The sequence below is a fragment of the Trichosurus vulpecula genome, chromosome 1 (assembly GCF_011100635.1).
Source record: "Trichosurus vulpecula isolate mTriVul1 chromosome 1, mTriVul1.pri, whole genome shotgun sequence".
In the NCBI taxonomy this organism is placed as follows: Eukaryota; Metazoa; Chordata; class Mammalia; order Diprotodontia; family Phalangeridae; genus Trichosurus; species Trichosurus vulpecula.
Window position 1 is genome coordinate 358,375,378 of NC_050573.1, and position 16,297 is coordinate 358,391,674.

At 41.7% G+C, this 16,297-nt stretch overlaps 1 protein-coding gene across 1 annotated transcript in view; it reads left to right on the plus strand.

Annotated features, from left to right (window-relative positions):
• Positions 1–764: 764 nt before the first annotated feature.
• The window catches only part of LOC118838406 (telomerase reverse transcriptase-like), a 27,100-nt gene continuing 11,567 nt past the window's right edge, over positions 765–16,297 (plus strand). Inside the window, 10 exon segments of the mRNA XM_036745702.1 lie at positions 765–1,058; positions 3,232–4,114; positions 4,117–4,269; positions 4,272–5,165; positions 5,705–5,900; positions 8,970–9,159; positions 11,983–12,165; positions 15,236–15,286; positions 15,288–15,362; positions 15,365–15,400. Coding sequence (XP_036601597.1) covers positions 765–1,058; positions 3,232–4,114; positions 4,117–4,269; positions 4,272–5,165; positions 5,705–5,900; positions 8,970–9,159; positions 11,983–12,165; positions 15,236–15,286; positions 15,288–15,362; positions 15,365–15,400 — 2,955 coding nt within the window.

The following is a 16,297-nucleotide window of genomic DNA, read 5'->3' on the forward strand; positions in this document are numbered from 1 at the left end:
CAACCTTTTTTTTCAGGTTTGGGATAGGCTAGGTGGGCCTTTGAAGCTCCTTCCAAGATTGAGATTCCGTGATTTTATCCCTAATGCTTGGCACAGTGAGTGGCACATAGTAGGGACTTAATAAATGAGGGGAGGGAGGGACTTTTCTTCCCGCCATTGAATTAACAAACATCACCGAGCTATCCACTCCTCCCAGAAAGTGCAAATTAAAATTAACAATTTGGCTGCCGAATCCTACCTAACACTCTCTAGTCTTTCCAGGAGCTGTTGTCCCTTTAAGAACCCAACAGGCCTAAGAGCTAGCCCCCTCCCCTTTTCCTCTTCCGCCTCCCTCTCCTCCCCGCCCCGGGCCCCCGCTGCTAGCTACTAGCCTAGCTTCTACTCCCAGGGCTTCCCCTCTTCCCCCGCCCCCTCGCTCCTCCCAGCTGCCCCTTCTGCCTCTGCCTCGGGTTCCCTCAGCTCTCGGTGTTGCAGCTGCAGCAGTGGCAGGTGCTGCAGCAGGAGGAGCAGCAGCAGCAGGAGGAGGAGGAGAGGAGCAGCAGGAGCAGGAGGAGAGGAGCAGCAGCAGCAGCAGGTGAGCAGCAGCAGCAGCAGGTGAGCAGCAGCAGCAGCAGCAGCAGCGGGAGATGAGCAGCAGCAGCAGGAGAGGAGCAGCAGCAACAACAGGAGAAGAGGAGCTCCAGGAGCAGGAGCAAGACCAGGAGCGGGAGAGGAGCAGCAGCAGCAGCCGCACTAGCGCCCGCCCTCCCGGGCCCTCGCGTTCCATGGCCTCTAGCTCCCCGGTCCCGCGCTCCTTGCTGGCCTCGGCGGCCTTCCGCCCGGTGCGCAGCGTGCTGCGGGCCCGCTACCGGGACGTCCTGGGACTGACCGAGTTCGTGCAGCGCCTCGAGAACGAGGCTCAGTCCGCGCCGGGCCCCGAGAATAGCCCGGACGAGCAGGTAGCCGTGCAGCTGCTGCGCAGCGGGGACCCCGAGGTCTTCCACGTTTTTGTGTCCCGGTGTGTGGTGTGTGTGCCCTGGGATGCCCGGCCCCTCCCCCGGCCTCTCACCTTCCAGCAGGTAATGCATCATTGCCTTGCTTTGCTCACACCCAGAAGAGCCCCGGGGGTGGGTGTATCGGACCGAAGCTCCGGGCCTCCTCGGTGGCTGGGCCCTCCAGAGCTGGGGATTGGATTATACACCCCGATTGTGCCGGGGGCACTTGCTCCTTCCGCCCGAAGTCTGGGGCAAGTCATTAACAATTTGAGTTTCTCTGTCTCTACCTTTTATTCCTCCCTAAGTGACTTCCCATCCCACTTCCCACCTAAGCCTCTCCGGGGCTGTTCTTAAACTCCACATACCTCCCCCACCTCGGCACCTGGGCAAGTCACCTCTTCGACAACACCCACCTCTCTCTGTGACGGGCCCTTCCTGCCAAGGCCAGCCTTTCTACCTACGCTTAGATCCTATTGCCTGGGCTCTTTTCCAGCAGATTGCACCTCTCCCCTCCCCCATTCCTTAATCATCAATCTCTCTCTCTGTTGATTCCTTCCCTGTTGCTTTCAAAAGTTCCCAAGGCTCCCCAATTCTTAAAGAACTCTCTAAACCTTATCACCTCCTCAAACAGTTACTTGCCTTGTACCTCCTTTCCCTTTCTCAGCTAGACTCTTGGAAAAATCCTCTATCGTCTTCTTGCATTCTCTTCTCAGTCCTCTGCAGTATGGCCTTGGACCCCATCACTGATTGAAATTGCTTTCTGCAAAGTTATCAGTAATGGTCAAATCTGGGGCTTTTTCTGACGCATCTTTTTTGGCCTCTGTGGCATTGGACACTGTTAACCACCCTTCTCTCCCCAATTTTGTGAAAAAAACCCTCTCTCCTGGTTTTCCTCTTCCTCTATGGACCATTCCTTCTTAAGATACTTTGCTGGTTCTTCATGCTGGGCACTTTCCTTGTGTGAGTGTATTCCAGAGCCCTGTCAGTTATCTTCCACTTGATTTAGCCCATCTGCCTCGATGATTTTACCAGGGTGTGGCCACTGGGCATGCTTCTTGGAGCCACATTCTCTCGTTTGGTGACTCCATCATCACCCAAAACTAAATATTCAAGTCCCAGCTTTTCTGCTGAGTTCTATCACTCTTTGCCTATTGGACGTTTCCAACTGGACATCCCAGAGACATCTCAAGCCCACATCCAAAACAGAACCCATTATTCTTTCCCCAAAACCCACTCCTACTCCTGTTGAGGGTACTACTATTCTTCCAGTGTGTCAGGTTTATAACCTCAGCACCACACCACATATCTAATGAGTTGCTAGATCCCACCATTTCTACCTTTACAGCATCCTTCCATCTCTATTTACAAAGCCGTCACCTTTTCCCTGGACCATTGTAGTAGCCTTCTAATTTATCTCCCTGTCTCATGTTTCTCCCCACTTGCATCCTCTTCCACACAGCCATCAAAGTGATTTTTCCATAAGCTCAGATCTTTCCTTGGTATTCCCCTACTCATAACTCTGGGGGCTCTCTAGTATTTCCACTGCCCATTAGACAATATGTAAACTCTTTTGTTGAGCTTTTAAGGTCTTTCACATCCTGGCCCCAGCCTCATTATGCATTACTCCACTTCCCCCACTTTATGGGGAAGTTTAACTAACCTTTTCTCTGTTGTTCACACATTTTGCTTCTCTGAGTTTGTGCATTGGCCATTATCTCCCGTGCCTGGAATTCATGCCTTCCTCATACCATCCCTTATTTCCTTCTAGATGTGCCTCAAATAGCACTTTGTCCAGGAAGTCTTTCTGGATCATCCCAGCTGCTAATTAGTGAACTCCCTCCCAAACTGCCTATTGTTTAATTCCTTTCTATTCTATATGCTTAAATGTAAAGGTTATCTTGCTCCGTATAGAATGTAAGGGAAAGGATTATGTCACTCCATTAGAATGTGAGACCCTTGAAAGCAGACTTTGTATTTTACCTTTCTTTCTATCCCCAGCATTGGCACATGGTTGGTGCCTTTAAAATGGTTGTTGATTGACTTATATTTTCTTTAATCTAACCCTCCAAAGGCACAGGGTTCCAGCTTATTCAAGCCTTGTGCCCTACATATAGGAGAAACTTTAAAATGTTGTTGAACGTATTTTTGAATTGGCTGTCTCCTTTGAGTAACTTTGAGATGAATTTCATTTTGTGAATATTATTTAGAAAGTTAAAGAAAACTGCCATCGATAATTTTGAATTTTTTCTTTCCTTAGCTGTCTTCCCAGAAGGAGGTAGTTGCTAGAATTGTCCAGAGGATTTGTGAAAAGAAAAAAAAGAATATTCTGGCCTTTGGATACACTCTGTTAGAGGAAAACAGAATGTCATTACCAGTTATGTTTACAAGAAACGTCTATAACTATCACCCGAACACAATAACAGAAACAATTAGCGTCAGTGCTTTGTGGGAGATGCTTCTAAGCAGGATAGGAGATGATGTGATGATGTATATGTTAGAGCACTGTTCCCTTTTCATGATGGTACCCCCAAGCTGCTGTTACCAGATCTCTGGGCTACCTATCTATGAACTCTGTTTAAAAGATTCTGTCTCTCCATCTGGGTTCATGCGGAGAAAATACCCAAGGCAGAAAACAAATGCCTCACTTGACAATGTCAGAAAGAAGATTTCCTTCCACAGAAAATCCTCAGTCAAACTGGATCTGAGGAAAGAGATGCTTAGATCCAAAGACAAGACCTTAAAAGTTGTAGGTCAGAACCAGAATAGTGCAGAGGATCTGGTGGAAGAATCCCTTCAAGACAGATCTGAAGTTTCCTGTGGGACTGAGCAGGGATCTAATGTTGACCAAATAGAAGAACAAGCCAAAACCCATTCGGTACATTCCATGATGGCTCTGTTATCAAAAAGGCAAAGGGAGGATGAGGAAGAAAGTGAGATTTCAGCAAAGCGGCCAAAGAAAGAGGAGTGTCTTCACGAAAACGGAAAAGAGCTGGTCTTGGAACAGGGTTTTGAACTTCATGAGAATGAGTCTAATTCAGACAGTTCTGAGAACATAACTCAAAGATCAGTGGAAATCTACTCTTCAGAGCATTTCTCCAGTGAGAAATGTGCCATTGGAGAAGATGGTGGTGGGGAGGAATGTTCATTGAGCCCAAGGGTGGCCTCTCCCTTTTGGAACATAACGATGGGGATTTAGCATGCCATGATTCTTCGATGATCAAATCTACTCCTGAAGGTGAAACAGAAGCCAGATCTTCAGAAGAAGGTTTGGAAGGAGGGACAGAACAAACTGATGTCATTTCTCACATCCACTGTGCCCTGGGAATGAACCACCAAAGAGACTGAGAAGTGCCTCCGGCTCCATTGTATACATTAACAGGAAACGTTTCTTATATTCTGCCCGCAACTTCAGAGAATGTTTGCCTACATCATTTCTGCTCAACCATTTACATGATTCACTATCTGGGGGTCAAAGGCTGGTTGAAACCATTTTCTTAACCAGTCATCTCTTTGAGCAGAAAGGTGACCCACAGCCGCAAAGGACCCCCTGGAAAAAGAGACGTCTCCCCAAACGTTATTGGCAGATGCGGCACCTGTTTAAGGAATTGATAAAGAATCACCGAAAGTGTCCTTATTTCATGCTTCTAAAAAAGAACTGTCCCCTGAGGTTTTCAGCAGCCAAAGCAGATCCTTCCAACCCACTGAAAAAGCCACAGTCCATTGCTTCCAGCTCTTTAACCGAAGCTGAGGAAATGCAGAGTCAAATCCAAGACCAAGACCAACTGATGTCTGAAGCACCCTTGAGCTGTGGAAGTAACAACACGGAGAAGCCTAGTTGCTCATTTATAGACCAGATGCCTGATAAAGAATCAGCCCTTTCCAGTAGGATTTCTAAAAAAACACAGCCAGGGTCACGTGCAGTTGGGAAGAGTGTGTTCCCAGGCAAGGGTGGTGGTGATGTCCTACAGCTTCTCAGCTGGCACAGCAGTCCTTGGCGGGTGTATATGTTTCTGAGGGAGTGTCTTCACCGTGTGGTGCCTGCTGAACTCTGGGGATCAACTCACAACAAGTGCCGCTTCTTTAAGAATGTAAGGAAGTTCCTTACCCTGGGAAAACATGACAAGTTTTCTCTTCGGGAGCTGATGTGGAAGATGCGAGTGAAGGACTGCACTTGGCTTGCCCTGGTCAAAGGTACTAAGGCTTGTTTAATAGCTGCTGATTAGTAATGCAGCTAGGTGGTAGATAGATAGAGAGCTGGGTCTAGACTAGAGTCGGGAATATCTGAGTTCAAATCCACCCCTCAGATACTTACCTAGTTCAGTGACTCTGGAGAAGTCACTTAACTTCTCTTCTATCTCAGTTTCCTCATCTGTAATGTGGGACTAAGAATAGCACTTGGCTCACAGAGTTGTTTGAGGATCAAAGTGGGAATCCTATATTTAAGCTGTTTTTATCGTAAACCCTTTAGTGCTATGTAAATGTTAAGTGTCAGGATGATGATAAAGATGCTTGGCGCTGGGGATGAAAAGATAGACGTCAAACAGTCCCTGCCCTTGGGGAACTAATATTCTGCTGGAAGATCCAGGGGTCCCTCTAAATTCCGTTCAGTGCCTCTGATGTGCGTGAGGGTGGGGGAGGTGAGGTGGCACGGAAGAAGGTTGCTCTTCAGTATTGAAGCTCATGGACTCTGTGGACATAATTCAGTTTTCTGACATTTTGACTCATTTCAGGGAATCACTTTGTTCCAGCCTCAGAACACCATTTGCGTGAAGAGATCTTGGCCAAATTTGTATACTGGTTGATGGACACCTACGTGGTTGAATTGCTTAGGTCCTTTTTTTATGTCACCGAGACCATGTTCCAGAAAAATAGGCTCTTCTTCTACCGGAAGTGTGTTTGGAGCAAGCTGCAAAATATTGGCATCAGGTATTTCTCTCTAAAGCACAACCTAAACCATAGAGGGAGATGATGCAGATACCAGAAGCAAGTGGGTTTGATTCTGTAGTATTCAGGTGTCAGCTGTGAGGTGCTGGTCCTGTACTTTTCCCAGGTTGTGTGAAGCAGTTTCAAATTTTGAATGTTCTCTCGGGTCCAGGGAGCATAACTCTTACCAGTTTTGTCCTGTCTGCTTTAAAAATACTTATATGTTCCACTAGAATAAAAGGCATCTCTCTAGTCTTCAGAGCAGGAATAGTGCCAGAGATTTGGTGGATGAATCATATTTGGTGTATACCTAAGGATTTACGTGGGGTAGAACAGGGTGCCGACCCTACTAAGTAGAATAGCAAGCCAGAACCCAGTTATATTCTATAACAGCTCGGTTAACAAAAGGCAGAGATTGAAGAGGAAAGTCGAATTTCAACAGATTGGCAGAAAAGAGAGAGAGGCACTCGTTCACAAAAAGAGTAAAAAGCTAGTTTGAAGATAGATTAAATACTTTGTCTAGCATTATATTTAACTGTATTCCTCTATATCATTCTCTCCCTCTCTCCTCCAATAGAACATAGGACAGGGACTGTGACATTCTTTATGTTTGTACATATAGGTGAACATTAATAAATGTCGAATTGTATTGAAGGGTCTCCTTGGTAGTGTAGATCCGTCCATAGATACTACCTTTAGAGTAATACTCTCCTTTAAAGGGGCAGGATATTCAAGTTCCACCCAATGGCCCACTTATTTCAAGAAGCGCTCAATACAGTAAAATTTCAGTACAGAACACAGAACAATCTCTTAGGTTGGAGGTTGGATCTTCTACAGAGCTGGCTAATTTTCCAAACTGAGTGTTGAATATTTTCTTGAACATTTGGATTGTCATGATTCCAACGATTAATCAAATCAATTTCCAACTTTGATTGGGCATTACTCCTTGTTAAGGGATGCATATAATTGCACAGAAGGCTAAAAAGAAGGACTTGCTTTGGTTTAGCTATTTTTGAGCTTTTTACACTTACTACTCGGTATCAGTGCTTCTCTGGGTATGGGCCACAGATGATCAGTGGCCCATGAGAGCTCCCTCGTGAAGAAATATCAATATTTATAATTGGACAAAGTCTAGAATTTTTGTTTCTGGTGAGCTTAGTAATTTTCTCACTTTATTTAGTAAAAACCAGAAACCACATTGTTATGTTAATGTATCAGCCAAAAGTGTGCCTTAATTCTGTTAACTTGAGGGAGAGTTTCTTTCAGAGGGGAAAGTGCAAATGAATAAAGTAGGTGTTCTTCAGGGACTTTGCTCCTTTTGGAGCTTTCTGAGAAGTATGAGAATCACTGCTGTGTTGCATTACAGGAGGTGGGAGGGAACTGCATCATCTAATTAAAATTATTATTTCTTACTCTTCTCTAAACGGCTTGGGAGTAAACTTTTGTCTCTTGTCAATTGATCCTGGTTGCCTGGAGGACTCCGATCTGGTTTGGGTCACAAGTAGCCAGTACGCCTTCTACCATGGTGCCCAGGCACCTTGGCCAATTACAAAAATTAGGGTTCCTTACATTTTCTTAACCATGATCCATGTTGATAAAAGGTTAGACAGAGCTTCCTCCAAGCCTATAGTCATGGCTTTGGTGCCCAAGGTGCAGTTCTAAAAGAATAACTACATCTTCCGTATGAATTCTGCCAGTAGTAGATAGCAAAGGCTTTTTTAATTTAATTTTTTTAATTAACAAAATTCTCTTCCTTTTACCTTCCTCCTAAACCCGCACTGAAAAAGGAGTAAAAAAACCCTTAAAACAAATAGCGTAGGCAAACAAAACCAATAGACACATTGTCGGTGTCCACCAAATACATGCCTTAATCTGTAATTTGAGTCTGTCACGTCTTTGTCAGGAGGTCAGTATGATGTTTCATCCTTGATCCTCTGGAAATCACGATTGGTCACAATTAAGTCTTCCAAAGTTGTTATTAGCACAGTTGTTTAAAACCAGATACTAATGAAGTCAAGTTCACTGCCCAGCAGGGCCAGATAGTCTTGTAAGGAGAGAATTTGTCCTTGGGCCGCAGTTGTGCTTCTGCCGACCATCCTAAAGAAGCGTGCAGTTGGTTATAAGCTGTGGAATTGTGGATAGTTGAGTACTCAGGCTCATCACGGCCACAGAGGGGAAAAATCACCTTCAAGGAATGTGTCATAGATAGAAGCCACGTGTCATTTCTGTGGTTATGAAAAATGACACTGTGGGCATTTCTCTGTCAGTTCAGTGTTGTCCCATCTTCTCGGCTACACTGAATACATTGTTTCTGCTGCTGTCCAATGTTGCTGTGCATTCCTGAGCCTCACATCCCAGCCTCTCTGAAACAGAGAATCCATAAACTTGGGCTGATGAGCTCTGTACCCAGCTGCGTTGCTGTGATGTCTGAGCATAGATTCAGTCTGGCCTGAGGGAGAGACTTGGGATTTAGGGCTTGAGAGTGAAGATGACCTGAATTCGAACCTTGCCCCAGCGACTTATTAGCTCTGTGACACTGGGCAAGTCATTGCATCTGCAGAATGGGGATAAAATACTAATGGCACCTATCTTCCAGGTTTATTGTGAGGCTCGAATGAAATGACGTGTGAAGCACTTTACAAACCTTAAAGTGCTGTGTGAATGCCAGCTGTTTTAGAGACGATTTGATTTACTTTTAATTGAAGTGTTGTCAATCTGTTTATTTGTCTAGCAGCTTAATGTTTCTTACTTGGTAGGCTGCTAATGGAATAAATAATATTTATTATTCCGTGGGCTGTTAATGGAATGCAAAGGGTTACGATTACAATTCAGTTAGTATAACTAATGGGGTGATCTTGGGCAAGTCATTTAACCTCCGTTTACCAGTTTGCTCATCCGTAAATGAGATAATAATAGCACCCAAATTCCTAGAGTTGTCAGGTGAGGCTCAAATGAGATAATATTTGTGAATTACTTAGCACATAATAGGTGCCGTATAAATGCTGCCATTATTTTATTATTAACTGTTATCTTCATCATTATTACTCTTCTTAATAGTTATTTGTGTTTTAGAAAACACTTTAATAAAGTGCATCTTAGAGCATTGTCAGAAGAGGAGATTAAGCAAATTTCAGATGCGAGATTTATCTGCCTGGCATCTAGACTCCGGTTCGTCCCCAAACCCAATGGGCTTCGGCCAATTGTGAATGTAGATAGCATCATTGGAGCCAAAGTTTCTAATAAGGGAACCAAAGCTAAGAAGGTAATTATATTTCATACCCATATATGTATGTTGACCCTGCACATATTTTATTTTTTTCAAAAAACGTATGTGTACTTTGTTTTTACATTGCTTAGCTTTCCTTCTGTATCCCTCTCAGCCCCCAGAAAGTCATTCCTTATGATAAACATATTTTTTAAAGGGACTGGTGGGACAGGGAGGAAAAATTTAATAATTAAGGCCAATTAACACATCAGGAAAAAAAATGAGAATATACGCAATACTCCATAACCATGAACTCCATCCTCTGCAAAGAAGGGAAGGTGTCTTCTCATAGCCCTTCTTTGGGGCCAAGCCTTGTTCTTAATAATCGCGTATCATTTGGTTATGATTATTTGTGGTGGTTGCCATTTCTTTTACATTATTGTAATCATTGTGTGAGGCAGCTAGGTGGCTCAAGTCAACAGAGCACTGGGCTTAGAAATCAGGAAGCCTCACTTTCCTGAGTTCAAATGTGACCTCAGATATTTATTAGCTGTGAGACCCTGGTCAGGTCACTTAACCTTGTTTGCCTTGGTTCCTCATCTATAAAATGAGCCGGAGGAGGAAATGGCAAACCACTGCAGTATCTTTAATCCCAAATGGGGTCATGAAGAGTAGACACAACCGAAAAATGAAGAATAACAACAGCCATCATTCCTGGCTCTGCTTAACTTCATTTTGAGTGGATTCGTGTAAGTCTTTCTGTGCTGCTCTGCACTCGCCATGTTTGTTTAAGACATAGCACATTCCGTTTCATTTATGGGCCATAGTTGTTTAATCATTTCTCAAAAGATTTTTGAGATCACTTTGTTTCCAGTTCTCTGCTACTATGAAAAGTGCTGCTATAAATATTTTGGTATGTATTGCTTTTTGTATTTGATGTTCTTGGGGTACATGCCTAGCACTGGATGGAAGTGTGTGGACATTTTCATTCTTTTGTTTCCATAATTACATATCACTTCCCACAATGATTTTACTAATTCATAGCTCTCTGAACATCGCATTAATGTGCCCATTCTTCTATGGCCCTTCCAACATTCCTGTCTTTTGTCATTTTTGCCAATTTCCTGGGCCTGGTCATTTTGACTTATATTTCTCTTATTTAGAGCATTCTTTCATATATTTATTAATAGTTTGCAATTCTTTTGAGAATTGTTCATATCTTTTGACCATTTTAGTGTGGGAAATGACTTTTTAATATTACATATTTCTATTTATGTACGTATGTTGAATGTCAAACCCCTATTAGCAATATTTTATATAAAGTTTTTTTTGGAATTACTGAATTTTCTGAATTTTTTTTGAACTACTTAAATTTGTTAATTTTTGTTTGTGCAACAACTCCAATTTCATGTAATCAAAATGATCTATTTTATCTTTTGTAATTGGTTCTATCTTTTATTTGGTTAAGAATTCATCTCTATAAATGTGAAAGGTATGTGGCAGCCTTATCTTTTAATTTTTATGGTAAGAGCTTTAATATCTAAGTGACATACTCATTTTTAAGTTTTTGTAGAATATGGTTTAACTTTATTGGTCTAAGTTTCTGCCCAAGTGCTTTCTAGTTTTACCAGCAGTTCTCTCTCTTTGTAAATTTTTCCTTTGGTAGTTTGATTGGTATAGAATTAAATCTACAAATAACTTTAAGAATGTTGTCATGTTTATTATATTGGCATGGCCCTGCCATGAGCACTGAATATTCCTCCAACTATTTAAGTTCTTTATTTCTTAATGGAGTGTTTTGTAATTGGGTCTATATAAGAATTAGGTTTTCTTTGGTAGATTCATTCTCAGGTATTGTATGCATTTTGTCATTATTTAACTTGGACTTCTGTTTTTATTATTGCCTCTTGGATTTTGTTGTTTTATAGAAATGCAGTTGATTTTTTGTGGGTTTATTTTGTAGCTTACAACTTTGCTGAACCTGATTATTTTCTCAAGACAGTTCCTTGCTGATTCCTCAGGATTTTCTAAGTAAATCATCATGTTATTATCAAATAAATATTGTTTTGTCTCCTCTTTGCCCATCTTTATGCTTTTAATTTAATTCTCTTATTGGTATTGTTAGAATTTCTAGAATTATATCAAATAATATTGGGGAGAAGGGGTATCTTTGCTTTATTCCTGTATTTATTTGGAAAAAGCTTCTACTAATCTCTATTGCATTGTTGTGAGGATAAAATTAAGTAATATTTATAAAAGCACTATGTATACCTTAAAGCTCTATATAAATGCTGTTATTGTCATGTTTATTATGCTTATTTTTGGTTTTAGGTAGATTTCTCTATGCTTATACTTTGTAGGGTTGTTTTGTTTATGGCATAAATTAATGTTGTACTTTGTCAAAGGCTTTTCTGAATCTATTGATATAGTTTTGGGGTGGTTTTGTTTTTGATTTGATTAGCTATATTGATTATTTTCCTAATGTTGAATTCCTGGTGTAAATCTATCATGGTCATAAAGACTGATTTAGAGGAGAGTAATTTTTTCAGGATTTTATTTAAATTTTAAAATTGATATTCATTAATGATAGTGATGCATAGTTCTCTTTGCTTTATTTTTTCCTGGTTTGGATATTAGAACCATATATTTCTCTTGTAGAAGGAGTTTGGCAAAGTGCTTTCTCCATTTTTAAGAATAATTTTTGTACGATAGCTATTAATTTTTCCTTAAAAGTTGGATAGAACTTTCCTGTTCCTCTTCCTCCACCCCCCTCCCGCCCCAACCCCTCACCCCTGGGCTGTGTGCTGAGACATTGGGAAGAGGGTCATGGGGCCATTTTGAATATTTTTAACCCATTCTCCTTTTTTTTTCCCCCTTTAGATAAGGTGCTTTAATGGCCAGCTTAAAAACCTGTTCAGTGTTCTGAATTACGAGCGGACCTTACACCCTGATGTCTTGGGGTCTTCGTTGTTTGGGATTGATGGCATTTATAAAGAATGGCGGCAGTTTGTGCTCAGAGTGCGGCAGTCCAAAGACAAAGTGTCCAACTTTTACTTTGTGAAGGTCAGTCTTCCTAAGGGTCATTATGCTGAGAGCGCAGGGGATATGAAGACCGAATTGAAATATTCCCCACCTTCAGTTCTACTGGGGAAGACAACACATAGGCATAAAAGTATGTGCAGAATAAATGCCAAGTAAATCTTTGAGGTGTAGGACACTAGACCCTGTTAATATCAGGAAAGATTTCCTATAGGAGTTATAATGCTTTTTTTTTTTTTTTGGTGAGGCAGTTAGGGTTATATAACTTGCCCAAGGCCACAGAGCTAGTAAATGTCACATGTCTGGGGTTAGATTTGAACTTGGGTCCTTCTGACTCCAGAGCTGGTGCTGTATCCACTGTGTTGCCACTGTAGCTGCCCCTATAATGCCTTCTAACTACCCCATCCAAAGAATTAAATGGACCCTGACTTCAGGAAACTTCCACCCTAAGATGGACCACATGACACATATGTGAGAACTTAGAAATATTTGAATATGTACAGTGTGTCTCAAAAGCCTCATTGCGATTTTAGGCTTTAATAAGCTCAAAGGTACACGAAGTGCTGGGAAGCTGCATATGCATGCATCCGTGTCCACGTAGTTAAGATCAGCTGCTACGTTTTATACAAGTGAAAGATAATGACGTTGGTAATGGAACAAGTGACTGTTGATGAAATTTTTGTGTTTGTGAAGAGTAAGGAGGGAATATTCTACTAATGCTCCCCCTTAATCTGAGAAGTATTCGCAATGAAAATGGGATTTGAGGAACTGCATTAGTGGTGGGAGACCTGATGATAGACTGGCATTGCGAGAAGCATTTTAGCAATAAGACATAGCTTGGGTAGTAAATGACCATGCAGTAACAGCATAGTCAGTCCAAAAGGGATTGAGTGGTTTGATTATAGGTGGTAGAGAGGGGTCAGGGATCTAAGTGAAAGAATCAGGGTGGTTCCAGATGCCCAGGGAGGACTGGGAAATGGATGATGATTTCTCTAATCTGATACATAATGAAATGTGAAGCCATTTTAAGCCCACAAAGCATAAGGCTAGAAAGATGACTGGTAGTGGCTTTGAATATTGACCATAGTTCTTCAGGGGCTACAATGGACCAGCTTCCAGATTTCAGGGTGAGATGGGTAGGATTTGAAGGATGGATGGCAGTAGAGATAGAAAAGGGGTGAACGTGGGAAACGTTTTTGAGGAATAATGTCAGGATTTGAGAATAGACTGGTTCCCAGAGGAAAGGGAATGAGTAGAAGACCATGCCAAAGCAAAGGGAAGGAAGAAAAAAGAGGAAACACATTTTCTCGATCGGTTGAAAAGTTTTCTGAATTTAATTCGGCATGTGTTTGAAGGACATGCTCTGTTTCCAGAAAAGCATCCCTTTTAGGGGGAGGGAGGAATGAGCATCCTTTTGGAATTGTACACTTGTGAAATTCTGTACATAATAGGGATGGTCCTGTTCCTCTCTTAGCCTCATGCTATGTGGGAGTAATAACCACCACCCCCCACTTCAAAAACAGAGCTGCAATGCAAGTAGGCAGCTCTTTGGTAGGAAGTCCATCTTAATTATAAATTTACCTTATGATGAACTATATCTAGCCAACCCAGTTCACAGTTTACCTCCTCTCCTTCCATCCACCAAGATGCTGCGACCTAGCCAGCGTGGCACTTTACCCTCTCCTCCTTGGTCCCTTCTTGCTCCTACGTTGGGAGTATATGAGACTCCCATTGCTTCTGAAAAGGGCAATATCAACTTAACTTGGACTATGCCTCCACTCATAATTCCTGTTATTGCTCTAGACTGAAGCTTCTTCACCTAGTCCCTGCTCCTCTGGTATGCACTTATCCTTCTATTAAAATGTAAACTCTGTGAGGGCAGGAATTATTTTGTATTGGTTATCCCAGCTTCATACAGTAGTGGAGATCTGCCACTCTTGTTGGACTTTCCCCTTCAAATATAACAATATAGATATTATAAATTATATATAAACATTATAAAGTATATAATTATATGGAAGTTTGTATTATGTTAAATATAAATATTATAAATTATATTATTACATATAAATATTTATAAAGTATATAATTATATGTTATTTATGTTATATATAAATATAAATATTATAAATAAAACATGAAATATAAATTTGAAATAGAGACAGATAATTGAGAGTTGGCTAAATTTAGTCCTATGAAGAGTTTTTGCTTGTGTTAATTTGAGAGCATTTTGGCACAGTGGAGTAGAGAATAGCCTGGGACCTGGGAAGACCTGGGTTCAGATCTACCTCTGTGATAATACTGACCTGGTGTAGCCCTGCCTGGACAAATCACTTAACCTTTCCTTACTCTAGGTAGTTCTCTCAGACGGTAAGCGCAGGGGAGATGCTGACCTGCACTGGCAGAGGGTATTCCTTCCCCAGGAGTCCCTATACCAATGAAATAATAATCTAGTCCCTTTCCTTATTTGCCTGGCAAATAATAGAATACTTAATAAATAATTGTTATTGATCATATTGAACATTTAAATATTTCCCTCTTGGCTGTATGACCCCAAAGAATTAATATGTTAAGTACATTTATAAATCTTAAAGAAAATCATACAGATGGGCAATAGGCTCTGAGCGGTTATGATTGACTTAGAGCCACAAGTAAGAAGTGGCAAACCAGGGACAAGACTCAGACCCAGAGTCTCGTGGCTTCAAGTTCAGAACCCTTTCCATCAGACCACACTGACTCCTGTAACTGATCATGGTAAAATCTTGAAACAGGCTTAATTTTCAAGGTTGATTTTAGTCTTCCTGCCCCACCCCCACTCCAGACCACTCTTACAAAACAGGGCTTCTTCACCCTTTGGGGGTGTCCTGGAGCTTTTGACAGTGTGGAGAAACCTATGGACCCCTTTGCAGAATAATGTTTTTAAATGCATAAAATAAATACATGATACTACAAAGGAAACAGTTCCACTGAATACATTTACAAAAACTTGAGAAGAAAACATATGCATTGTCTTGCAGAGATACTCAGGTCTTTGCCTTTGGAGCAGTAGTCACCTTTGAAGATCTGTAACCAGTCTTTCTTCTCACATACACAGGCCGACGTGACGGGTGCTTATGATACCATCCCCCATGATAAGCTTGTCGAAAGTGATCTCCAGCATCATTAAGCCTGAAGAGAAGAAAGTCTACTGTATCAGACGTTATGCTGTAGTCCAGAAGGAATGTCCCACGGAAACATCCAGAAATCCTTTAAAAGACACGTATGGCAAAACATTTGGCATCCTAATGCTGACGTTCTGATCTTGTCTGCTTTCAGAGGATACAAAAACAGAACTTTCCTTTGCTGCTATTATATGTGGAGACATTCTTGACTATAGAGGCAGCATGGGGTGGTGGATAAATGGTGGGCTTGGACTTGGGAAGAGCTGGGTTCCGGTCCCCACTTTCTGACACTTACTAGCTATTTACCATGGAAAAGTCAAGCCATTCTCAGTCTCTGCATCGGTAAAATGAGGATAATACCTGTAGGACCCACCTGTCTGAGTTATTGCAGGACTTAAAATGATTGTACTGTATGTACTGTACCTTTGCAAACTTTAAGATACTACTTAATTCCAGTTATTTATATTTTGCTTATTTTATATATAATTATTTTACTTATTAATGTCATTACTGTAACTTTGTACTCAACTTACACAAGACAAGAGGTTGTAGACTTATTTATTCAAGTCATTATGTGCCTGTCTATGGTATATTCTCCTTTGACAATCTTAATCACTTGTTTCACGTTTAGAAAATCATGGATTGGAAGGGACCCAGAGGCCGTCCAGTTGACCTGCATTTTACAGATGAAGAAATTAAGTCTCAGAGAGACTTGCCCAAGTTTATACAAGTAGTATAGGCAACTAGGTGGCTCAGTGGATAGAGCACTGGGGCTGGAGTCAGGAAAACCTGAGTTCAAATCTGGCCTCAGACACTTACCAGCTGTGTGACCCTGGGCAAGTCACTTAACCCTGTTTGCCTCAGTTTCCTCATCTGTAAAATGAGCTGGAGAAGCAAATGGCAAGCCACTGCAATATCTTTGTCCAGAAGAGTCAGACGTGAGTGAGCAGTAACAAAAATACTTAAGTACCTTCAGGCCTAGGTCTTCCTGATTT